The 26,853-nt window shown below is 41.5% G+C and overlaps 1 protein-coding gene across 1 annotated transcript; it reads left to right on the top strand.

Annotated features, from left to right (window-relative positions):
- Positions 1-1,314: 1,314 nt before the first annotated feature.
- On the top strand, positions 1,315-26,513 carry ube2j1 (ubiquitin-conjugating enzyme E2, J1). Its single transcript, XM_035529213.1, has 8 exons — positions 1,315-1,629; positions 10,157-10,230; positions 10,768-10,899; positions 11,930-12,014; positions 15,849-15,954; positions 20,659-20,788; positions 21,240-21,362; positions 25,355-26,513. Exons 1-8 carry the CDS (start codon positions 1,599-1,601, stop codon positions 25,640-25,642), a joined length of 969 nt encoding a protein of 322 aa, XP_035385106.1. The 5' UTR covers positions 1,315-1,598; the 3' UTR covers positions 25,643-26,513.
- The last annotated feature ends 340 nt before the right edge of the window (positions 26,514-26,853 follow it).

Here is a 26,853-nt window from a genome sequence, read left to right on the forward strand (position 1 = left end):
TCAAATACATGTCAAAAGTAAATACATTCATTCATTGTGTCACTGAATCAAATACATGTCAAAAGTAAATACATTCATTCATTGTGTTTAACAGATCGCCTCCAACCTCACCTCCTAGCCAACTGCAGAAAGTCTACTGAATGGTAGTCAATTAGGATGTTTACAGCAGTGCAAAAACATGAAAAAGAAGCAGCTTTAGTTCTCCACATTCAGCACATCCTTTCCTTACAAAGAATAGGAAAAACTAATTTCAATACCTTCTGTACACTATGCCAGACTTAAACACTGCAAGAAGATGGAGTTTGCTGAGTAAAACATTGATTCATATTGCAGATTTCTAGATCAAATTGATCAGGTCTCTTAGCAAGATAGCTAGATTATGGGTTTTAATTTTGCGTGCAGTGGTCAATGTTGGTAATTACCTTTAATAGAAAGTAGCTAAAGTCGTATCGCAAAGCGGCTAAATGTCTCCAGAGTAGCCTACATCATTACAGCTGATTAGCATATTTGTGAGGTTTTCGCATCGGATTTGCATGCTGCCTAATATCAGATGGTGTCAGCTCTTATTAAAATACAGTATATTTTAATACGAAATCAAAATAATGCTGTTCTGATTTAGTCTACATAATTTTCTGTCTCTTTTGTCACACAACGGGACGTGAAATAGTGGCTGAAACGCGGCCTATTAACATGTTAACCATCAGTCATTTGAGAGCTGCTGCTCTACACTGCTAAAATTCAGATAACCGCGATATTGTCTGACAAAAGAAATTTACTTTTTTCAAAATAACGGTATGTTCATGCTGATTAAAATACTGGAATTGTAACTATAACAAAGTGCTAATTTAATAGAATGCACGTAATGAAGTAGAATACATTTTATCTGATAATTCGGAAAACAAATACAGTGCCACAAATACAAAATGATGGAAACATATGAGAATGATTAACAGATAGATAACGGTATGTAAAGGCCACGGCTGAGCTGCCACGGCTGAGCTGCCACTCAGGATAAAGCCGCGCACACAAACATTGTCTGCCGTGCGAACGCTTCTCCGACACTTTCTGAACACAGTAGACGCAGAAATCACTACGGACATTAGCTAGGTGCCTTTTTAAAAAGTCCCTAAGAGCTCTGAAAAGGCGCTAAATATACTACAAAGTCACTAAGTTGGTAACAGTAGTGTTACCCGTCCTCCTATTAGGGGTTATAAAAGTAGCCATCCTAACTTTGATATAATTAGTTACATAAGTGAACACATATCGTTCCCGAATAACGTTTATATTATAACGCTTTCAAATAAAGTTTTATTATTCAAAAATTGATGAGCTGTTGCTTTCGTTTTGCGAGACTTTCTGAAATCAGTCTGTAATTTAATGCTGCCGCTCGAAACTAGGAAAACAAACTTTGCCACGTCAGATTTTGCAAACCGATACGACGATAGGACATGACAAGAGCTCAAGTTAGCTGAAAGAGTAGACGGAAAACCGACCTCTAGCTAGGTTAACAGGCCATTCGTCTGACAAATTTTTAACAACAGCAGTTGAAAGCTGGCTGGCTGTGTCTAGGCAGAAAGGAAGCAAAATACCTCATCGAGATGGAGAACAAATACAACCTCAAGAGTCCAGGTAGCCAAAAAGATTGTTACGGAGTATGAAATGCCATTTGATAATACGCGTTGTAGTAAACAATCCAGACTTTCCGGTTTCAACGTTAGCTAACCTAGCAAGCTAAATTATACAGTTTGTGCTATTGTTTGTTTAGCTAGCTAAGCTAACTAGCCCCTCACTCCCGTCGGTGCAAGCTAGTTTGAATTATACAAAGCATCCAGATATGCAGTTAACATATTCGAGCGTTAGATAACTGTCTAATTCGGTAGCCAAAGTTAATGTTTTAGTAATTAACGTTACGGTACACAGTATAAGACATCTAGGTAGCTAACCTATATCTTATAGCTAGCTAGGTTAACGTTTCCTGAATGTATCTGTTGGATATCTAACGCTAACCTAGCTGACTATCTTAGTTAGCTGTAGCTGTGGTCAGCTGTGATGTTGGACAAACTAAATGATGGTTTTATACTTCTGAAAATGCTGACCTTTTTGACAGTTATCTAGCTAATCTAGTTATATCGGTGTGATTTAACAAGCTAGGTTGCCGGTGTGAATAGCTTGTATAACGCTGTATAGTTAGCTAGGTTAATACGATTTGCTACGCACATTTTAATCATAACCTAATAAGAATTATTGCTATTTCGCTGTTTCATGTTTTTGTCTAGTATAATTTGAATTTTGAAATTCTTGGGTAACATGGAAACTACAGTTTAAATCATGTTGTCGTGCAGCTCCGTATTATTTCTCTATGGTCTTTTCTAGAAACAGGTGCCTAACTTCTCAGACCGGTCCGTGAACTGTCGATTGTGTCGTGTTTTTTTATTTCGTGAATTGTCGACCTAATTCGTGTTTGTAAACAAAGCACTGTGGATAAAAATCCAATGAAATTAGAGTTCCGGGGTGTTCCTTTGTTGTGGCTCACTTGTACTTATCAGTGAAAATACAAAATATGTTTTTCCAAGTCTTTTTTAGTGTTTAGTTCACCTCTGGGTTGTCCCTGTAAATCGCTGAGATCTTCGGATTGGCTAATCTGAATACGTACAAATCTGAAATGAGCCCTCTTAAAATTGCGCGAAAAGGTAGCTAGATAGGTGTTTTTTAAATCGCCCACATGTCCTGTGTCATTGAAGCATGAACTAAGGCCTGTGTTGATTGCTTAACAACAAGTCTCTACGAGACCTGGTGCTGCCACCAGGAAGTTCTGTGATTATTTGGCTGGTTATAAAGTGCAAACAGGAAGCAGGTACTGAATGTGCAGAATATTTACAAGATCGTTCAACTGCCTTTATTTGCATATCACATTCTTCTAACTTCCTACTTTAGTGACTTGTGCAGATGTTTCACAATATGACTCAGCTGAAGATCACTTATGTAGCCCTGTTAATACTATTACACAGATGTACTTGGCATTTTACATGCTCTTCTCTATATCACTCATCTCACTTATTCCTTTGCAACAAACTGAGCTCAGAAATAACAGTTCAGAAATAACAATTAGTTTCTCAGCGCATCTTAAAACGGTTATGTCACATCCCCTTTTCTCTTTTTACATATTCAGTTAATCAGATCGAATCATGCTCAGGTAAATTTTAAAATTATGATAGCTTCCCTGGAGTAACAACATCAAAACATGTATGTTGTTGCCAATGAAGTTAACACATTGTTGTTCACCATCTTGGGCGGCCTGCTCCTGCCCACTGGAGGGGGACAAAGGTTGCTACAGCACACTGTAATGGTGTCATTCAGTATATGAGGATGTGCATAGGGCTGAGGGCTGCCGTGTTTTAGCACACCTGTAAATTAACCACTTCTGTCCTTGGAGCGTGAGTGATATGTAAGGTGATTTCATGGATGGCTTGTTCCCCTAGGGGTCAGTGAGCATCCAAGCACCCTGTCCACCGCCTGAGCCAGGGGCCAAACTGCAGGTGGAACCTAAACATGTCACCATTTCTTGACAGATGGTGTTGGCACAGAGAGGGAATGAATGGGGGGGGGGGGGGAGTAGAGAATATACAGGCAGGAGAATAAGCAGGCAGGAACTTTGTAGTCAGATTGGATTGTGCTATTTGTAGAGACAGTATCACTGAGACAGGGGGTGGGGAGAGCAGTTTCAGACACCCCCATCCCAAGCCATTGGTGACTGGGCTTCTCTCTTTCTGTCCAAGTGTCACCTTGTGGAATTTTCTGGGAATGCCTCACACAGACAGTTTGGCTTCATCACATTTTAATACTTCCAGTATGAGTAATTAGACCGAGCTCTTCATAGAGAGGTGTTACATTTCAGTAATGAGAGGAAAGGCTACATTTAATCTAGGAATTGTTAAAGACTCAGGGAATATATAGAGTATTGAAAATGTTTGTATCATACAAAATGATTGTTAAACATTCAGCAAACATTCATTTTCATGCAAAAAAAACCCCAGCAGAAATATGATGAATCACTGCTCAAAAAAACCAACCAAACCACAGTTGATTGACATATCGCTGTCACAGACTTGCAGCCTACTATGCTACTCAAACAGAGGTGAATATAAAGGTGTCACTGAGATGCCTTGATGTGTGTGTGAGAGTACAATCTATAAAATCAAATTAGATCTGCATAGAATCTGTTACTTCAGTATATTGATCTATGTGTAGAAATTATGCAATCAACATTTCAGTTTGATGGCACAGTTTTATATAGGCCTTAAGCAGAGCTATCCCAAAAATGCAAGTTATACTGTACAAGGTTTTTTCTCGCTAGAGAACTTTAACTTGCAAGATAGTTAGTTAGGTTAGTTAGACTCAAAGAGAGTGAGAAAGCAGAGTGCATGGTAGGGGCTTCAGCTTTCTGAAGGTGGAGTAAATTTATATAAACTTTATCCGACTTGAGGTTTAGTCATCTTACATTTGCAAGGGGAGGAACTGTGGCTAAATAAATTTACTGCGCTTGTCATTTACTGAGCTTGGAAACTATTCAGCGTACTTGCTCTGCATATTTACAGTGTGTGCCAAAAAGATTGAGATTAACCTAATTAGAAAGAAACCACAGATTCAGGTTAGGCCCTTGCAGGTGCAGTATCAGGGCGTAGACTGGTATCTCCTAATAGAAACGAAGCTTGCAACAGCTTCTTGTTAGGCAGGCTGTTTTTTCAATGTGTTTGGCTGCATTACCGCCACTGCACGGGAGCCATTAAGATGGAGTTGTGTTGAGACTAAAAGGTGGGGGGGGGGCTGACCCACGAGTGAAGCGGCCTAAGCAGGCAGAGCCGAGCCACTCGGGCATGGGAGAAAAAAAGCAGTGCTGCTAGGAGGATCACAGGAAGAGGAGGGAATGCTCTCGCTCTCTCTTTCATGGTCCTTTTTAAGCCTCTAGCTCAGCAAACACAAACATATGGAAGGTAAGAAAGACAAGGAAGTAGAGGACATGGAGGCGTGAGGGTGCTTCAAGACCAAGCCGATTTAGAGCTCCCACATGCTCAAATATTTAATGTGTGTGTGTGTCGCTCTCTCTCTCTGTCTTCTCACCTCTCATTTTGTTTTTAGAGTATGATGATTAAATGGCATGCTTTTAAGAAAAGGTTCCTAGCTGAGTGAGATATTAGTATGGCTTCATAATGAATTCAGAGTGCTACAACAGCATGCCACATTGCACAGTCCCACATTGTAGTCCTACATTTTTGCTGCATGTTTATCACCCTAAAAAAAAACTCTGACACACATTGAAGCAATTCTTATCCTACTTTCTATATATACACGACCTTTGTTTTATCCACATTTAGTTTACCACATGGTGCATGATGCTGAATTTTTCTGCAACATATCATAGCCTAATATATATGGTTCAGTAACAACTGCTTGGGATGCCAAGTTCATGTGATGGCAACTGTATGGTCACTTTTAAGCAGGGTTGTCTCAAGTTTCTCCAACTCCTCTGCTGTCCTGGAGCGAGACTCCTCTCTGGCCTTTGTCTGGGCAAGGCTGGTCCAAGGAGCTCGAAGACCAGCACTGGGCATGCCCAGGCATCCATGCTGGTGTCTGGATGAGTTCCCACAGAGCCATTGGCAGCCTCTGTTATGCACTCCACTTAACACGACTCCAGATGATCCTGTCTCTGTCTGCCTTCTCTCTCTGCAATCTTTTTTTTTCTCTCTCTCTCTCTCTCGCTTGCTCTCTTTCTCTCGCTCCCTCCCCTTCCTTCCCTCTCTCCATCTTCTCCTCTCCTGATCAAAGGCCTTCAAGATTGTCTCTCTGTGCTCATTACCCAGCATGCCTTGTACATGTGACTGCATCTGTGAGAGACTCCTGCTGTGCTTCAGAGCCTGGAGGACCTGATCTCCTCCGGTCCTCTTTCTCCCTGTCTTCTTCTCTTTCTTGCAGTCCAGTGTGTGTGGACATGGATGTCATAGCTCGCAGGCCAAACTGATCCAGTGTGCCAGCACAGAGGATGCTCATTCTTTCTAGAGTGAGGATAGGCTATGATAAATTGCTCCACTGCTCCACAAGAAAAGCACACCTCATAACTGATGTGCCTAAAAAAATTTTTTTTTAAAAACAAGAAAACAACAAAATACCCAGAGTCCAAATAAATACACAAATTGGTTATTGGTGGATGGTATTAGCTTGAATATCATAAAGTAAAATGGATACTTGGGTTCCATATTACATAGATAACATGAAACTCCAAATTGCAGTTAATTCCACGGGAATGGGATTGAAGTGCACGGGTGGATTTCTTCAGAGGCTGAATATGACAGAAGTCAGCTACATATACCAAACTATAATATTAAATTCAGCAGTTTTAATACATTGAGCAGCGTAACTGAACTGATGGCTTCAGCTATGCGGTACAAATTAATTATGGTCATTTCCCCCAGGCATATTTACTCAACACTACGGACCAACGAGCGCCACTGAGGGTGGTGGCGTGTCCTGTGTTGTTCATTCCTTATCAAGGCGCACTCAGAACTGGTCTTATTGCGGTTTGAAAGATTCCAGTTTTAAATTAACACTGTACTGCTTATAATGACAGTGGAATTGCCTGAGATTCGGTGTTGGTAATCACAAGAAGTAATCAAACAATATCTTGAGAATGCGTTTCCGCGTTTCATTGGAATAGAAAAAAACAATGAGCTATAACAATGTTGGAGTTCGTACAACGTAGACTGGATTTTTGTTTTTAAAAATGATATGAATATGATAATCTTGGGGTCACCAACGGCATATTGCGACAGCTTCAGTTAAACTCTGCGCTTGCCTATTCCCACGGGCCGTTCCAAAAATGCTTTATGTACTCGAATATTAATTACACATTTATTCAGATTATAATGACAAATTCACCAGTGAACAAAATCTGGTGAGATAACAAAATCTCACCGGAACCTAACGATTTCTGATACAAACACCTGACACAAAAGTGAATAAACAGGCGAGTAGACCGTCCCCGTGACATTCTTTTTAAACTGACAGATCCGGATAAGGAGCGACACGTCTATTTTTATCGTCTTCTCGACAAATTATTGCTTCATCGCCGCCGTCACTCAGTAATAACGGGTGAAAAGCCAGGGGAAAGACGTACTTCCTAATCATTTCTGATTTCTGTCAAACGCGGATAACGCGATAAGACTCTAGCCTTTGCTTTGGGAGCCGGATTATTTTTGCGCCCCAGGTTATTCCATCATAATCTGAGTTGGATTTTGAGAAGAATCGCACCATTTTTTTGGGGGGGGGCGGCCTGGCTAGGACAAGTGGCTCCGTCACAGGGGCATGTTAATTTATACATTACTTATTGCTCACTAATTAAGCCTTATTAATCAATACATTGCGATCATTCCCAGTGTTCTGTATCATTCAGCTATTTATTAATGATAGCCTACACGAAATACATTAGCTACCTAGTTAAGAATTTGCCATCCTTTCTGGGCGTGAACAAACTGAAAAACGGCTACCACGTGCTCACTGCTATGGTCGTCCATGTATTTTCTCTAACTTCCAACATTGTTATAGTCATTGTGTTTCTTTTTAAAGGCCTGTCTACTTCAAAGAATAGACTACTGAATGCAGACGGCGGGAAGGTGGAAGGCCAAAAAATGGACCAAATCTATATCTAATTAAGGGGGCATTTCATGTGTAATACGTCCAACACGCTTGTCAGATAGGCTACAGCTCGGGGCTAGATCAAATCAGCCCGTTATGGCTAATTCATCATTTTGGTATGACCTTTAGGTGGTGTTATTGTTCTTGGGTGCCCATGAATCCAAAATAACCTGCTTCAAGGCATTTCCTAACAGCAAATAATACGATATATAAAAAATATGATAGATTATTCTGCTGGCTATTACTTAGCCTCACTAGTTAGCCCATTTATAACAGCCGCCCCGCCTGTGTCAGCGGTTACAGACTGTCCGAAACAGCGGAAAGTTCTCAGCAGTGAAAACTGCGGATCGCAGCTGTGCATCGCTTCTATTTCAAGCGTTTCACTTCTCTTTTTCATTTTCTGAGCGATCTAAGCGCGGTAATTAGGGCGCAATTTTACTTCTTCATTAACGCGAGCGTGCCTCGACGCGACTTTTGCGGAACACGTTTCGTAATTTGTCATTAATATCCCGCTACCCGTGGCGTGTAAGCGTAGTCCCCGGAGAATGCGTGAGTGCGTTGCTCCGTTTTAATTGCCGCACAACGCTCACACTGTGACAATGAAAACAGCTTCCACGCTGTGAAGTGTGAATGCATAGCAGCAAGAATCAAGGAGTCGTCTGATGATTTTAGCAGGCCTTCCCAGACTCGTTCATGTCGGTGCCGGGGAGCGCTGTTGGTCTTTATGGCCAACAACGCTCCCGCCTTGCAGCACGGCAATGTTTCAGGTTGGATCCAAGAACAGAACTGCAAATGTCACTCGCTATTCCAGTATGTTCTCTTTGAAGTTGGGAATGTGCAGCGTCAACCCCCCATTACCAACCGCTGGACACACTGGCTATACGGATTCTAGGCGTGTTTTATATAAAACATAAAACATATGTATTCCTACTTTTTGGCTTTTTAGTTGCTTTACTCTTCTTTTCTGACTGGCAGGCGGCAGTCTATTTCTTTCTCTCACCACTTTTTCTGTATTTCTGTCTCATCTCTTTCTTTCTCTTACCCTCTTGCCTTCAATCTGTCCCACACTCCCACCCTCTCTTGGTCTGTTCCTCTCTCTCTCTCTGTGTCTTCTGAATTCACTTCTGTTGCATTTTCCCTGTTCATAATTCAGTTTAATTCGAGAAGCAATTTCATTGTGATAACAAGTTTGTTCCACTTTGTCAATTATTTTCCAATTTCAGTTATAGCTGTAGTCCCTGTTGTTAAAGGAAAAGACGAGTGTGCACTTTTAAGCCCCTCGTCTACTGTACCCTTCTACAGAGAGGGGGAGGGGGTGAAGCAGGTGGGATGGGCTGTTGTGTAATGGGGAGTTTAATGACTGATGTTGGTTACAACCTGCTTTGTACGAGGCAAGCAGGGGTGTCAATCTGACTTAAATGGGTTTTGTGAACAGGCAAAACTTGCTGTTGTAATACCCAGGCTTGTAAAGTAGTTACCTCAGACATCATTAAATCAAGCACGTTCATACATCTATCACGATCCTACACCACAGGACTCATTCATTTGGAAACTAGCAAACCATGTCTTGTTCCTTTGAGGGACTCAGACAGATGCAAATTTTGGTCTGTATCTGTGCTCCATGTTGCACTCTGTAATTGTATCAGTATCCAGTTGCTGTTATTTTGTTCGCATCTTCCCACATTTCACTACTATACTACTGTTGCAGCTTCTCCTTTTTGTTTTTAAATGCTTAAAGTGTTTGTGACAGTACCGGGATTGTTCATTTTTAGGACAGGAAGACTTCTAACTGGCCAGCTTTTCACTAGCAAGCTTTTTCCCTTGAGAAATGTGATAAAAGTATCCAAGGCTTTGACAGTTGGAAAAGCATCAGTGGTCTGTCTTTCCAGTGCTTCCGTCACACTTTCCTGCTTAGGCCGAATGCTAGTCAGGACGCTGTGTCCTCTGTGCCTCTGTACAGAGTGGCCCCAGGTGGATTAATCTATGAACAGTGCAGTTTGCATGTGTTTGTGTATGTGTGCGCGCGCGTGTGCATGAGCACCCATGAGAGTGTGTGTGTGTGTGTGTGTGTGTGTGTGTGTGTGTGTGTGTGTGTGTGTGTGTGTGTGTGTGTGTGTGTGTGTGTGTGTGGCTGTGTTTTCCTCTCTTCATGCTTTGATGCTCTGCTGTCACCACAGCTTCTGCTTTTCTGCTCAGCTTACCACAGTTCTGCAGAGATAAACAGAATAAATCAGCAGTTGAACTGCAAAAAAGTAAATACTTCTGAACAGATCATCTTCAGTTCAAAATCAGTAAATATGGAACAATTGTAAGCACATGATTCCTGTTAAATATAACAGCCAATAAATGAATTGACAAGTGTAGAATGTAAATCTTTTGAGCATAAATCTAAGCTTACAAGCAGTCAGTTTGCTGTTGGGACAGCGGAGGAGCTCATTTGGCTTGATGTGGGTGTTTTTCTGTTTGGCAGCTGTGAAGAGGCTGATGAAGGAGGCGGCTGAACTCCGAGAGCCCACAGAGCACTACCACGCCCAGCCTTTGGAGGTGAGTCTCACATGAATCCCAGTCTGGCTGTTTCTCACCAGCAGCACAGACACTGCACATATGAGCATGGTGACAGACATTCAGCCTGCCTGACAAACAGGGTTTATTCTGAATAAATGGGAAACATTAAAACATTAATAAATTGTAGTCAGTCCTTTGTAAAGTTGAAAAACAATGTTGATTTTATGGCAGAATGTAAGAACAAATGACAGTAAATTAACATGGATCAGTTTACATTCGGTTGGGCACAACCTTTACTAAAATGGTCACTGTCATTCTGTCAAGTCAGGGTGGCATTGCATCCAGCAAATATCTTCAGACTGGTTGATGCTGTAAATGTAATAAGCCTGTTAAAGTTGTCTGCATACAAGAATGTGTCCTTTATTCCTTAATGGTTAGGTTGAACAACCATTTAAGAACATGTTTGAAATATAGAAAACTTCTCAATCCTCCTGAGTGTTCCATAGCATTACATGTTAACAGATCGTCATGTGGTAATGTCAGATGCTGATTGCTCATGTCTGTATCACCCTTCAGGACAACCTCTTTGAGTGGCACTTTTCTGTTCGCGGGCCTCCAGACTCAGACTTCGATGGTGGGATCTACCACGGCCGCATCGTTCTCCCCCCCGAGTACCCGATGAAGCCCCCCAGCATCATCCTCCTCACTGTAAGTCGTTTCACTCCCCAGGGACCAGTTCCCAACCTGAAAGGAACAGCTTACCTCAAAACCTGCCACTTCATGTTGAGGCGTTTGCATGTTTTCAGAGAAATTAACAAATCTTATGAATACACAGTGATATCAGAGGCACAGTAATCTCTATAAATTCCAGAAGTCTTAGGTTCTTATTAGCTGCTTCATGGATCTGGGGTGTAGTTCAGTCACTCATGTTTAGAGTAAAACTAAAATTCTCCAAAGAGTACGCTGTTGTCACTGAAATAGCTTTAGTGCTGCCCTTCTTATTTAATTATTAAATCATGAAAGATAGTAATACCAAAACCTCTTGTGTCGATTACCCCATACACACCATTTTTGTATGACTTTCTCTTGCCTCTCCCATTCCCGATTTTTGCCCTCTCTGGGACAGTAGGCAACATTAGATGAAGAGGACATGAAGACCTCAAAGCCCTGGCTGCAACTGCCTGACATGATGAGAGATCTGAAGCTATTTTAAGTTTTGCACCCCAGAATGTGAATTTGTCTGTGGGGAGGCCCATGTTCCTTTCTGACAGTCAGTAGGGCTTCTTTAGAGGAGCATACACAGTACCAGAGTCGTTCATGCAGTTAAATTTACTACCTGTGTATAGGGGTAGTTCTTTCATTAGACTACATTGTTGTTTGTTTCATTCTGCTTGGTTTATAGATTTTGCATTTGTCAAGGATGAGCCTATTGTTCTGTTCATTCCTCTGTCTGGTCCTCTTTCTTCTGGTCCTCTGCCTCACTATTTCATTTGGGCTTCTGCCTCACTCTTCTGTCTTGTGCTTTGCGTGAATGCTTGAATCCTTCCAGCATTTTAGGCAGTTTATGTTGCCTCTTCTGTCTAGTCCTCTTGATTTTCAGACATCAGTGTCTGCTTTCCTTGCCCTTCACCATCAATCCGATTTCCATCTTAATTTTCCCCTAATCATTCCACATCCTTTATTCTGTTTTGCTGTGACAGGTTGCCATGTTTCTAATCAGTGCTGAATTCCCTTTCAGCCCAATGGGAGGTTTGAAGTCGGGAAAAAGATCTGTCTGAGCATATCTGGCCATCACCCTGAGACCTGGCAGCCCTCCTGGAGCAGTGGGTATCCCCCTGGCAAAACACACACGTGCGCGCACACACACACGCACACTCACTCTGGGCTAGCACCAACAGCCTGACTAAACATAATGCTAGCTCTCCATGCTCGGCTGGTACATGAAAGAGAGGGAGAGAGCAAATGAGGGATTAAGGGGTTCATTTAAATTTAAATGAAGTCGGCATGCTAATGTCCTCAGGCATGGGCGTCTTCCACATTGTTCTATTAGCACATTTTCTCCTTGCTCGTAATTGATTAGACTGAAGGAGCCCAGGAGAGACGTGGGACAGGACAGGCGTCCCTCTCTGCTCGTAGAATGTCTCCCTGTCCCTGCACCCACACACTCCCCTAACCTTCTCAGCATGTTGGTCCTTATGCAGTAAACCTGCATCCTGCCTTCTAAGTATGGACGCCAGACTACAGTCAGTAGCAGAATTTCTGCATTAAGCATTTTGCATCCACACAATATTCTTGTATGTGTTTCACATCCTTTTTTTTTTTTTGAGAAAGGCCTGTGTTTAATTATGCAAACAGATTTATATTTTAAACCCCAGCATGTCTAAAAGGGCTTCTGTCCCTTAGGATCCTCTTGCATTATTGGAGGGTTTATATAATAATATATTATTATTATCCACCACTCGCAGCTGTATTTTTCAGAGTTAGAAAATCAACCTCGAAAGTGGATTTAAAGACTTGGAAAGGCCTTTGAATACAGTACATGGAGCTGTATTTTTTAACACCTTATGTTTGAAATCTCTCTGAGTGTTCTTTGTGTGCTTTGTAGCCTTGGCATCTAAAAGCTGTGGGGGTTGTTTTTGTTTTGTTTTTTTGTTTTTTTAATTATTTATTTTGTTGTTGTTGTTTTATGGTACTGTATTCAAAGTTTTATGTCAGTGCCTTGTGTTCTAAAATGACTCGTGGGACGTCTGACTTGGCTCTCTTTTTCCCTCTACCCTCCAGTTTATGCTGCCTCTTTATACCACCTACAAGAGCAGCTGTAGAGAGAGATTTGCAAAGTTGGCACCAGTTAGAATGAACAGTGATTGGTTCAGTGCTATTTTTACATTTTGGCTTCATTCTAAGCACATGAATGTATCCACTGGAAATTTCTATATCCATTCACTCAACATTGTTCCCCCACTGATAACAGTATTTCTCCTTAAACAAATCAAATGTTGTCTCAGCAAGTGAAAACATATTCAAGGCACTATATACAGCGGGTGAAATAAGTATTGAACACGTCACCGATTTACTAAGTAAATATATTTCTAAAGGTGCTATTGACATGAAATTCTCATCAGATGTCGGTAACAACCCATCCAATCCATACATGCAAAGAAATCAAACCATAGTTGTCCATAAATTATGTGTAATGAGAAATGACTCAGGGGAAAAAAAGTATTGAACACATGAAGAAAGAGGTGTCAAAAGCCATGGAAAGTCATGGCACCATCTGAAATCTATCAGTAATTAGAACGCAGTCCTGCCACTTAGTGCAAATTAATATCAGCTGGTTCAACTGATGACCTATAAAAAGGTGTCTCATTACCAAGGTGCCACACAAGAAACATCTCATGATGGGTAAAACCAGTGAGCTTTCTCAAGACCTTCGCAACATTATTGTTGCAAAACATACCGATGGTATTGGTTACAGAAGAATTTCTAAACTACTGAAGGTTCCAGTGAACACTGTTGGGGCCATAATCCAGAAGTAGAAAGAACATCATTTCACCATAAACCAACCACAACCAGGAGCTCCCCACAAGATTCCAGCCAGACGAGTGAAGAGAATTATTAGAAGAGTTGTCCAAGAGCCAAGGTCCACTTCTGGAGAGCTACAGAAAGACCTGCAATCAGCAGGTACAATTGTTTCAAAGACAACAATAAGCAATACACTCAACCTCCATGGCCTGTATGCACGCTCACCATGCAAGACTCCATTGCTGAAGCAAAAACATGTTGATGCACATTTAAATTTTGCTCAACAACATTTAGACAAGCCTGTCAAATACTGGGAGAATATAGTCTGGTCAGATGAGACCAGAATTGAACTCTTTGGATGCCATAACATACAACATGTTTGGAGGTCAAAAGGCACTGTATAGCACCCCAAAAACACCATACCAACAGCGAAGTTTAGAGGTGAGAAAATCACAGTGTGGGGCTGTTTTCCAGCATATGGCATTGGCACACTTCGATGAATGGACAAATGTACCGAGACATTCTTGAAAATCTGCCATCTACCAGGATGATGAAGATGAAACGAGGGTGGACATTACAGCAAGACAATGATCCCAAACACACAGCCAAGGAAACTGCAGGTTCCGTGGTTCTGTAAATCCAATTGAAAATCTATGGAAAGAAGTTCAGAGTTCATAGAAGGAGCCTTCAGGATTTGAAGAGTGTTTGTGTGGAAGAATGGGCCAAAATCACACCTGAGCAATGCATGCGACTAGGAGGCGTCTTGAAACTGTTATCACTAACAAAGGCTTTTATACGAAGTATTAAATAAATTTCAGTAAGTGTGTTCAATACTTTTTCCCTGAGTCATTTCTCATTATTACACATAACTTAATTTAATTTATGGACATCTATGGTTTGATTTCTTTGCATATGTAGATTGGATGGGTTGTTACCGACATCTGGTGAGAATTTCATGTCAATAGCACCTTTTAGAAATATATTTATTTAGTAAATTGATGACGTGTTCAAAACTTATTTCACCTGCTATATTTCTGATTTAAATTTTATTTAACCTGTTTCTAGATATTTTATCAAATGAAAACTTCTTACCCTGTTGGCATATAGTTTTACTTCCTAGAAGTATTTATTTCTTGAAAGAAGCAAATTACAAATGCAGTGATAGTTATTTAGAATTGATAAAACATTATCTGGAAATAGTTTGAGTAATCTTGAATGATCTTATCATTACCGATCATTAATTCATTCATATATTCATTCATATGGATGGATAGATCGATCGATCGATCAGTCGATTGATCCCAAATTCACAATTCTGAAAAATGCCTTCATTTTCCATTAGCAATTGAAAACTCAAGCTTGCTGCTGTGTCGCTTATGTCAGGGGACAACCACACCCACGCATGTTTCTGTCCAGTCAGTGGGTCTTTTACTGCAGTGACGGGGCACACCTCTGCACTGCTGAGCACTGTATTCATGACCTGTATTGGCACCATTTCTTATCAAACCCCCCCTGTGCTTGCTGTCAAATGTTTTGATGTCTGGGCTTTGTGGAATCCAGCCCTTGGGTGATGACTACCATGAGCTTGTTTGCGTCATTGTTCTCCTCTCATCCAACCCTAATTATCGAGCCCTTTGTGCATTTAATTATGCGTATTAGAGCAGACACATTCAAGAATGTGGGATTTAATTGGTACTGGGAAGAAATACCAACGGCCTTGTTTGACGACGTGGTTGTGTTTTCCATCAGCGCGGGGATAAATCCGGCTTTGGCTTGGACCATTTGCGGAGCATCACCCCATATTTCGCTAGACTCTGTTTGTGGTCCCTCTTTAAACTGTAACACTACAGTCTTTGTTCGCCACCCAGCCATATAGCTGCCTGCAGTACAAGTCCTCCTTTAGATGCGGTGGACAAGGCATTACATGGTGTTATGTAATACACGCGCGCACACACTAAACCAGGGTGCTAAGCGCCACAGTGTGTACTGCTGTCCGTGACGGACATCATCCTGTTCCACAGTTGTGTAATGCGGTATGGCAGATCTCTTTTGAACCACGTGTCATGACTCGTGTGTGTGTGTGTGTGTGTGTGTGTGTGTGTGTGTGTGTGTGTGTGTGTGTGTTTGTGTTACAGTCCGGACAGCATTAATAGCGATTATAGGTTTCATGCCAACTAAAGGAGAGGGAGCGATAGGATCACTTGATTACACCCCTGAGGAAAGAAGAGCTCTCGCCAAAAAGTAAGACAATTCAGATTAAAGTCTGCCCTCCCTGTTTTCTCTTTTTCCACTTGCCTCCGTTTCACTCTTTACTCACTTGTCTTTGAGCCTCCTTCTTTCTCATTCTCTCCCCAGCCTATCCTGAATGCTCTCTAATTCATGCAGAATTGCTTTGCATGTTACATTTTTAAAACATCCCTACCACTTTGACGCCTCTGGGAAAATAAGCCACCCTACCCCCTGTTCACTTCAATTCAGTTTGTTTTAAAGAAACTTTTACTGTCATGACCAGAACTGAGAATAATAACTAGAAAATGCTTCTTTGAGCTGAAGTGTGGCATAAAAGCAGTGTGGACTAGCAGCTGAAACGGATAAGAACAGGCCTCCCCGCACAGCTGCTGCCATAATAAGTGACAGTTGTGGGTGTACCCTCACGGCACTGATTCCGTCTGATTTGTAGAAGTGGCGCAGACAGCCGGAAAAGTCCTAGGCTGCCTTCAAAAACCACACACTACAATACTAAACAGTATGTCAAAATAGTAAGCCATTCAGATTTCCTGCCAATGATTTTGCTGTTTTCCTCATAAAGGTTACACCTCCCATGCTGTGTACTGATCTGGTAGTTTTCAAAGATATTTGAAACAGTCATTGAATCATAAACAGCACACACTCGTACACTGGCACCATTTATGGCATGTAGCGTGTGGTTCTGGGTGCAGTCCTCATGTCATGAACCTTCCTTTAGGCCTTCACAGCCTCGAGGGTTTATTACCCAGAAGCTGCAAATCTCGTGAGGTCCAGTCACATGACTTTATTTAAATGCTTGAATTCTTCCAGCATCTTTGGACAATTCATGTTATCTCAGAAACTCCCCCAGTTCTCCAATATGCTTAGCTAGGTGTTAAAAAATTGATTGATCGCCCCAGGGCTGTGCTCTGCTTGCCAGATTGATGCGAGGTAGGCGCAGTACCACTGTGATGAATGCTCACCTGCTGCACAAGGATATGGCCATTCATCCCTCTGTTGGCCAGACAGAACCGTCCCTACCCTTACTGCGGTGGCAGGAAGCTCAGTGGCTCAGCTGGAGCGTTCCGCACTGAGGGAAATGGCGGTTCTGGTCTCCATGTGAGCCCCAGGGTTTAAAGGGTTCTTGCAAAACCTTGAAACGTGAACATACACTGAACTTTGAATGGATCCTGAGTCTGAGAGTGAACATATGTGAGCTGCTGTTACTGTGTAAGAGATTTTTTTTTTTTATTATAAAATGATTACAGTAAGATATTATAGTGATCCAGTATCTAAGCAAATCAGATGACCTACACTGTAATCCCTCTACACTGTCGTAAGCTTATGCTCTTTAAAATAAATAAATGCTTCCAGCCTCCGAGGCAGTTGTGTGGAAGTGACAAGGGTTCATAGTTACTGGCTTGTTTAGCCCTAGAACAATTGTAAAGTGCACTCTCTCTCTTTCCTTCACTCTCCCCCCTTCCCTTTCTTTTGCTCTTTCTCTCCATCTCTGACTCTTTCTCTCTCTCTCGATCTCTCTTTTTCTCTAATCTTCCCCTCCTGTCTGCTGAACATCATACACTGTACACCACATAAATACCGCATTTATCTGATCTTTAATCAAAAACAAGTAAAAGCTTTAATTGGGACTGACTATTTGATGCATTAAACTATCTTATTTTAGCATCTGAGACGAGCAGTTTAAAGTGTTTTTTTTTTCCCCCCCTTTATTTATATATACATATCTCAGCTGTGTGCGCACACATTGGATCTCCTGCGTCATTAATCTCCCATCATCCTCTGCAGAGCTTTCTTCTGGAACAAACAGAACTGGTGATTAGAACGATTGGCTGAATTTACTTTTACCAGGAAAACCGAGAGCCTCCAAAACTGCCAGCTTTTTAGCCCCGGGAGAGAAGAGGAGAATTGAAACCACAGCTAGAGACCTTGACGCGTGTCCGCTGTGCACTGCAGTGAACGTGCACATTATTAGATGCAGCTCAACCCATATCTTGGCCCGTTGGCTTGTCATGGTGCATCGGGTGCCATGATCAGTGTCTAGAGATTTGGGAAGTCATTATCGAAGAGTGTTTCTGAGCCAGCATGTGTGGGCATGCAGTATTTTAAATTATTTTTCAAAAGGAGCTATAGTTAAAAGTTTGGACCAATGACAGAAGACAGTCAGTTTAGCTATTAACACTTAAAAGATGGAGGTCTTCAATGCAAAGACATCCAATTAACACATGGAGATTGGATATGATGGGGCGATTGGAAAACCACCCTGTTTAAATAAAGAAACACACACACACACACACACACACATACATACATGTTTTTGACCATAATATCTCTAAGTATGAAGGTCCTTATGTGTCTGAAAAATAGTGGATATTTCCTACTTGGTTCCTGCCTTTGTGCTTCTAGTTATGGAGTGTGGCACCACTCAGACAGTTGCCAGTAGTGACATCTTAGTGAAAGATTATTCATCTCTGGATACTGAAGCCAAAGAGACTAATGTGTCTTTGGCAGTAACAGTGAAATCCAGATGGGTTTTTTGATTATCTAGTCCACGATGCTTATGAGTGAAGTGAAGCTATTTAAAGACAGCCCCAAAATACAGGGAATATTAATTTAATCACAGTAAAATCCCATTGCTTTTATTCCCACCAGTCACACAACCTTTCTTATAAGGCTTTTTTTGTCTTCATGAGGAAGGTCTTCATCCTGGAATGGGTTTGGCTTACTACAAGCTTCACTGAGGCTTTTGAACAGTCAGAGCTCAGAAACACGAGTCTCACAGTATTCTAGATAGCAAGCTTCCACTGTCACCGTGCAACATAAAACCTCTGAGGTTATAAAAGTTCTTCTGGGCCAGTGGACCATGGGCTGGATCTGATTCTGCTTAAACTCCTTTTACATTATCTCTTGTATAGACTCTTAACCACCTTTAACACTGCACAATTACTGAAGTTATAGAACAAATCTATAGAATTCAGTGCTTTCAGTCAAGATGGTTTAGAGATAAATTACATGAAATGGACCACTATTGGATAATTAAATAAATCCAAATGTACTCCCAGATGGAAATATGCACAGATCAATCTAAGACACTGGGCACAAACAAATCCAAGCTGGCATTCCCTATGCTATCTCCCTGTCATGAGAAAGATACTTTTAGAAACACCAAAATGTCAAAAAGGGATCAATATTCAAATCTTTCAACCAGAACACCTATTTACTATCTCTGTCACACTGTCCTCTCCTTTTTGGAGCCTGCATGCGTCACACATGCCATGTGTCTGTCACAAATCCACCTTTCATTCAGGATCACACCCATTACCTTCACTAGGACGGGGGTTAACTCAGAATGGTATGCTCCCAATGGCCTCATGATACCATCATGTAGTTTGTGCGAAAATGACTTCAGATTGTTTCTTCGGTCCAGTTGCCAGATGCACCAAGAGATCCTGCCTGCATCATTGTTCCTGCCATGGAGCATCTTGAAATTGTGCTCCAAGCTTTCAGTCTGGGGCCATCTTTCTTCCCAGTTCTTAACATAGCCTTATTGACCTGACCTTTTCATTTTTCCTTGGGGGAGAAATAACTATTCTGGTCTTAAAGGCCATGCCATTACCTTACAGTGAAGGGTAATATCAGCATAACTATAGACTTCATGAGAGTGTGTTATAATTAAAGTGTGTTTAAATTATTAATTTCTTTATTCTATAATCTCATTTTGATTTTCTTTTCAAAATGTACAAAATGTTGAAATGACAGACAAAGCCAGTAAAATTTAGTTTAAATTATTACATATTTAGCATTTTAAATAATATATAACATTTGGCCTACTGTGTACAAATTTGCTTTTTTATCATCAAGTACACATAACAGCTGATATAACTTTATTTGGATGCAAGCTAACAAGCCTATGTTGGCAAATGACCATTAGTCATTGGACTGGTTAGTCATAGGATTAAAAAAATCCACTAAGCGCTATATTTGATTTCCCTGTCCTGTAAGTGGCCACCTGTATCTTTATAGGTGGTACATGTGAAAGTTGAAGTGTAGATGTGTTGAAGATGTTCAGGCCCCATTACATTGCTTGTTTCAATGTTGCTCATACTGTGTTCATTCTCTTATTCTTATTGCTGCCTACATTCTTTGAAACCTGTCTTGCTGTGGAAGATGTAGCATTTATGTCATTGCACACAAATTTACACATGGTTATATTGCTATTCATACTGATGTTTGTTTAGCTAGATGATTCAACAACCTTTAAGCCTTTCTGTCCTGGTAGAAGAGAGATGCTGTCTCTTTGGGACAGATAACTAACTTGCGTTCCATCCCAAATAATGTGTGTGGAGTAATTTAGAGGGCCTTTGATGCAAAATGCTGAGAGTTTGAAGTTGGCTTCTTATTGATGACTGATGACAGTACTTCTATTGATGTAGCTCCAGATTTCCCCAAGCCTACCTCTTTTAGAAGCCTGCCCTTTTGGTTAATCCTATCAGCAGGCTTTGAGCGTTTGGGTGGATGAAACTGAACACAGTGGCTCAGCAAGTCTAGGTGCTCTCATTTCTGTAATCTGAATGTCTGTGGATTCAATCACAAAATGCAAAATGTTTGCAAAAGGTGTTCTCTTGTGAGTGGGTTGGTGTGTGTGTGTGTGTGTGTGTGTGTGTGTGTATATTTATATTTATATGTGTGTGTGTGTGTCAGGTCTCAGGACTTCTGCTGTGAGATGTGTGGCTGCTCCATGCGGACGGCCTTGCTGGCACTCTCTCCTAACAGTGACCATCGACCTGCTGACCCCCAGGCTCAGCAATTAGCCCAGCAAATCAACTTTAAGGTACAGACCTCCACTCTCCAAAAAAACATGCAAAACCACTAGCCATGCACAACACACAAATGCATGCTGATGCACTCCAATTCACTCCTGATCACTGAACACACATTGACTCACTCCTAACTCGCTAATTAACACATACAATCACTCTCTCACACCACACACACAGACACACACTAATATCTGTATGGCCTTTCCCACATCACACAGATTAGCACCTCCCCTGTCATCATTGTCATCAGTAACCCATCTCCACCCTCACCACCCCACTGCTATTACTCAGAATCTAAACAGGGAGAAAGACAGTAATGGGATTCTCTTTTTTAGAAACAGAGAGGAATGGATATGGAAAGATTTATATATATATATATATATATATATATATATATATATATATATATATATATATATATATATATATATGTGTGTGTGTGTGTGTACTGTGTTTGTGCAGGCTGAGTCGAGCACATCTGGGGCCAGTAGGGATAAAGCATCAGAGACTGATCGGCAGAATGATGGAGAGGAGAGCTCCACATCAGGGGGCCAAAACGAAGAGAGGGTAGCCCAGGCCGAACAGGTGAGTCCAGACAATCTCTGCATGCAAAAGCTAGCAAAGGCTTTGGATTAAAAATCTATCAGACAAAGACTGCATTATTCATTATGTGCGCTCATATCACTGTGCATACACTGCCCAAAGTACGCGCACACACGCAGACAATTTCAACATCCAGCACTCATATTTTATCATGTACTTCTCACAATAGAAACTCTTTGGTATAAGACACACATACATACACAAACATACACCCTCAGCCTGTGAAGTGTTTTGTGTAGCAGCACCCTACAGTGCTCCTGCAGTCTCAGGATTACTCATTTCTTCCTCAGAACAGCGGGAGATTCCCGCTCAGCCGTGGCAAGATCACGCGCGCCTCACTCCACACACTACCCTCCTCCTCACCTGCATTTTTACAGACTCATTAAATTAAAGAGTTGATTGTGAGTGGCTGAGCAGACAGTGTGTGCACAGCTGGAGGTCAGTCTGCACTACAGAGAGAGAGAGATGGAGAGAGAAAACACTGCACTATTGCTAACATTAGCAGTCATTCTCTTATTGTTTTATATAACAGATAGCCTGGACATTGAATCATACCCTCCTCTCTGCCCTCACGTGGATGCTCTACCCAGTGCACAAGTGACACAGCGAGACTAATGGAGAGTGTGGGGGGATGGTTGATTTTTATTTTATTTATTTTTTATTCATTGGTTGTTCTTCAATATAAAATACCTGTGTATTTTTAGCTGTCTATGTAGATAATCCGTTGCATAATCCAGTCTGATCATCCTGTTTAAACAGCAATAAGAATTTACCTGACATTGACACATGTTGTCCAAATGAAGGCTTTCTAACTTTAGAACACTATCAGGCTTTCTGTGCTAAACCTTTTGCTGAAAAAAGGCATTAGTACCCAACTGGGAATTTGCTAATAAATTGAACAAAGCTAGGTTGTGCCTTTGGAAGATAAGGTTATGGGTGCCTTCACTGTAAATGATGTTAAAAACAATTAACATCCAGTGGTGTTATCCTTTTTAATGCACAGTGGATGGATTGCACCATGTGCCACAGAGCATAATGTAGAAAGAGTTTGGGAGTTCGTAGCCTTCTAATCTGTGGCGCTGGCCGCATAAACTTCTGATGGAGAAATGGGAGGGAGGGAGAGCGTAGGGATGACAGAGTGGTACTCACCATGTGCCACAAGAGACCTTTCCCTGAAAGGCAAGAGCAGAGAAAGGGAATTTGGCAATGGCTCTAGAGACTAGTGCCTGCTCTAATTCTAACTGACCAAGAGCAGAAGTGTGTGTGTGTGTGTGTGTGTGTGTGTGTGTGTGTGTGTGTGTGTGTGTGTGCGATGTTACTTCTTGAAGTCTTTCAGTGTGATTTTTTTTTTTAATCTTTAATATCACATCAAAGGGTCACTACGTTTTAAAATATACTGCAAAACATATCACAATGTCACAGTGTGTGTCAATATAATTGCAATATATGTTTATTCTTCATGTGATGCACCCCTTTTCTATAGGTTAATACGCTTCTGTTTCCTGTTTACTGTTCTTCACTGACACTGCTCTGGCAGCTCAGTCTAGCATAGCCATCCACCCTGTTAATAAACAGCAAAGTTGAGTTGAACACAATGAACTGACATCTCCGCTCCAGTTTAATCATCAGTGTGTGGGTGTGGCTGGTTCATGCTTAAAGACTTGACCCCTTCTACCACACACTGGCCCAGCAGAACGGGTTTCCAATACTTATGGGCTGTTTGACACACCGCACCATTACCCACCCCAGCCTAGTCCTTGTGTTCTTTGAAAGAAGAAAGTGTAAATGGACTGGGCCTCATGAATAAGGAATCGATGCTATCCTCTGTAGAGCAGAATGGATGTGCTTCCAATAAGACTGAATGCAAACCGTGTAATAGAGATGGAGAGCAGGAGAGGGGTAGAAATTTTATGGGGGTTTTATCTGTGTGTTTTGCAGGTGTGTCTTATGGGCAGGTGAAAGAAATTAAGTATGTGTACATTGTATACAGAACTTTTCTGGCCTCTTCAAGTTTTCCACATTTTAGTATGTTTCAGAGTCATCTTAAAATGGATTCAGTCCACTACACACAGTACTCCACAGTGACGAAGCATAAATTTTATTTTGGCATGTTTGATAAACTTACTGAAAATCAATGTCTGAAAAATCACTTTTACATAAGTATTCAAACCTTTTTTTAATGACACTTTATAATTTAACCATTCTTCTTCTATTGATGTAAATACTTTTATAACTTCATTGGAGTCAACCTTTGCCTAACTGAATTGGTTGGACATAATAAGGAAAGGCACACTCACACTGAATAATTGAGAACAAAGGGTATAGGTCAAATAAGTAACCAAGATGAGATCCTGAATTTCCTTGTGGATATGGGAGAACGTTCCAGAAGGACAGTCATTAGATCAGAGCTCCACAAGGCAGGCCTTTATGGTGGAATGGCAAGATGTAAGCTATTCTTCAATTAAAGACACATTAGAGCCTGCCTGGAGTTTGGAGGAACCTGTACAAGCAAAGTTATCTGGTCTGATAAAACCAAGATTGAAATATTTATGTTTGTAACTAAACTCAGTGCTAAGTATGGAGGAAATCAAGCATTGAATACCATCAGGAATTCCATCTCTACATTACCTCATAAATACCATCTATATAGTCAGACACATTGAGGGCAGCATCATGGTGTGGGGATGTTTTTCTGTGACTGGAAGTGGAAGACTAGTCATGATGGAGGGTAGGTAGGCTACAGAAATATATATAGAGCAATCTGGAGTGAAAACCTTTTCCAGAGTGCCCAAGATGTCAGGCTAGGGTGAAGGTCTATATTTCAACAAGACAAAAACCCAAAGCACTGCCCAAAAAACACAGTAGGGGTGTGGAGGAAATATGAAAGTCCTGGAGTGGTTCCTTGAGAGTCCAGTCCTGAAGCAAACAGCAGCTCCGTAGAGACCTGTTGATAACTGTGCACCGATACTCCCCCTCTGACTTGACTGTGCTTAAATCATTCTGACCTGCAGAATGGGAGAAACATTCCCAAGATGACCTGTATGATCATTCCCAAGATGACCTGTGACTGTCATTGCTTTTAACCAAATACTAAATGCAGGGGCTGAACACCTGCGTAAATGAAGTATTTCAGTTTTTACAAAACATTCCAAAATGATGCCATTGTTTGTAGACTGAAGAAGAAAAAAAAATAGCTCAGTCTATTTTAAATTACCCTGAAGTGTACTAAAATGAGGAAAACACAAAATGGTCTGGAAACATTTTATGTGCACTGTATTGTACAATTCCCCTCTTTATCTCTCAGGTATGTGTGTGTGATTAATCTGAATCTCTCTCTCTGTGGCTCACTCACTTCAGTTCTCTGTATAATATTTTCTGCATGTTATTTGCTTGTTTGCAAATCAGTCACTTGTTTGCAACACATTTGTAAAACCAGTGACATACTTTGTGTGAATAGGGAAGGTTTACTTAACTTGTTGTATTTAATTATTTTTATTAAACTTATTGTATTGAAACTTTAAAAATGTATTCACAGTAGACATTTGACATGATACTTTGACATAAAAAAAACCCTGTATCCAAGATGAAACTATTTAGTGAAGAGATTGAGATACTTGAAAAATCATCCAGAATCTGAAATTTTGTCACTTTTCAGCACTGAGGCTTGACGTACAGTAACCATGTACCCTTCATTTCAGTAAAATGTGGAATTTAGATTTCGAATAAGTGATTTTCTCTGTGAACGATTCATCTACATACACCTCTGTGTACTTGCTTTCAAGTCATTGCTCTTCTGAAGGACACAGCTTCTCTTTTTCAGTTTCTCTATCTCCATATCTCTCTCTCATGCTTGCTCAGTCTATATCACTTGCTCCCACTTTGTCTGTACTCGTTCCTATTATAAGGGGTTGTGTGCATGTGTGCGTGCGCGCGTGTTTGTGTTCAGTTTCTCACCTCATCTCCTTTTCTGGCAGATTGAAACAGCCCCGGCACCTGCAGGTGAAGCAGCTCCGGTCCCAGCAGCCCCGCCCACTTCCCGCCCCCTGAGCCCTCGGCAACGCCGTGCCCAGAACCAGAACCGCCAACAAAACCAGCCACTCCGCCGGCCCACTTTCCCGGCATTCCCAGCAGCAGCAGCGCAGCCGGACGGCAGCCACACAGGCTCAGCTGTTCTCATTGTGCTGCTCTCCCTCGCCCTAGCTGCCCTCGTTTTCCGCAGGATCTATTTGGCCCAGGAGTACAAGTTTGACTATGAACTCTGACCCAGTTTTCAAGTTCCTACCTGCTGCCGAGTTCCACCATCATGACCACCATCCGAGCCACCACTCAGTGCAGTTGAGACTCTTTCCCATTGGGCAGACCCTTCTGCCCACCCCCAGTCAGTTTGGGAGCTCTTTATCGTACAGGGCCATTTGGAAGGACTCGAATTGTATACCCAGTAAAGAGGATTTTGTTCCATAACATCAGAATTTGTGCATTCCTATAGAAAGGACTGAACTAATTCCCAAAGGATTTGTCTGTGTGTGTGTGTCTGTGTGTCTGTGTGTCTGTGTGTCTGTGTGTGTGTGTGTGTGTGTGTGTGTGTGTGTGTGTGTGTGTGTGTGTGTGTGTGCGTGCGTGTACGTACATATGTGTGGTGGCTTCTGTTTTTTAAACTTGAAGTTTGTCTTCATGTACTTCTAAAAAAAAGACTGAGTTATGAACATAAGGATGTAAGCCTTACAAGGCTTCTTCTGATGCATGTGCTTTAAACTGTAGTATGCTCCCTCTTATTATCAACAAAGTCATACTTTGTATTGCAACCTCTGCAATGAAGTTGATTGAGTCATGTTAGATTTAGACATTACATCTATGTAACTTTAGACTCAGTAACACTTCCACATGTTGAGGCTGTGAGTGCCAACTTAACTCACCTTAAACTGGGTTTTCCCTCCCATGCTAAGATCAGACAGTCTTCTTAATTGCCTCTTTAGGCAGGGTCTATCAGTTTGGTTTTAGTGTATTTAATTGTGCCCAGGTCCTACTGTAGTGAGCCTGAAATTAAAACAGTTCAATTTTATCAGAGACTCACCCGCATCATGTAAACCAGTTGTAGGATTTTTAACAAAAGACTGATTAAAAGGGAGAAACTCATTTGTGTGAGTCTTGTTGCTGAATACGGCAGTGGGTTACGGCTGCACTCCAGGAGCCTTGGGGTTAGTACTTGTACTTCACACCCCTTAATTCTGTTGACTTACTGCACCCCAGGGGGTTGCTGGCTCTAAGACCCCTGGGCTTCCTGTGGGCACTGACATGGGGCTGCAAAGGAAAGCAGTCAAGCAGGAGTTACTTCAGCTCTTGCTGTCACAAATTCAACAGTGATGCTTGGACTCATTTAGCGGTAATATTCTGCGGTGGGATTGAGTTGCTGAGAACAGTTTGAATTGTTGAGCACAGCATGCCTGAAGGAAGAGGGCTGTGCATCCCTGCCTTT

The sequence above is a fragment of the Electrophorus electricus genome, chromosome 8 (assembly GCF_013358815.1).
Source record: "Electrophorus electricus isolate fEleEle1 chromosome 8, fEleEle1.pri, whole genome shotgun sequence".
Lineage (NCBI taxonomy): Eukaryota > Metazoa > Chordata > Actinopteri > Gymnotiformes > Gymnotidae > Electrophorus > Electrophorus electricus.

Excerpts from the sequence above, each read along its gene's own strand:
- ube2j1 (XM_035529213.1), top strand. The coding sequence starts at position 1,599 with ATGGAGAACAAATACAACCTCAAGAGTCCAG. Across the intron at positions 10,900-11,929 it reads CCAGCATCATCCTCCTCACT|CCCAATGGGAGGTTTGAAGT; the intron begins GTAAGTCGTTTC and ends ATTCCCTTTCAG. Across the intron at positions 15,955-20,658 it reads AGAAGAGCTCTCGCCAAAAA|GTCTCAGGACTTCTGCTGTG; the intron begins GTAAGACAATTC and ends TGTGTGTGTCAG.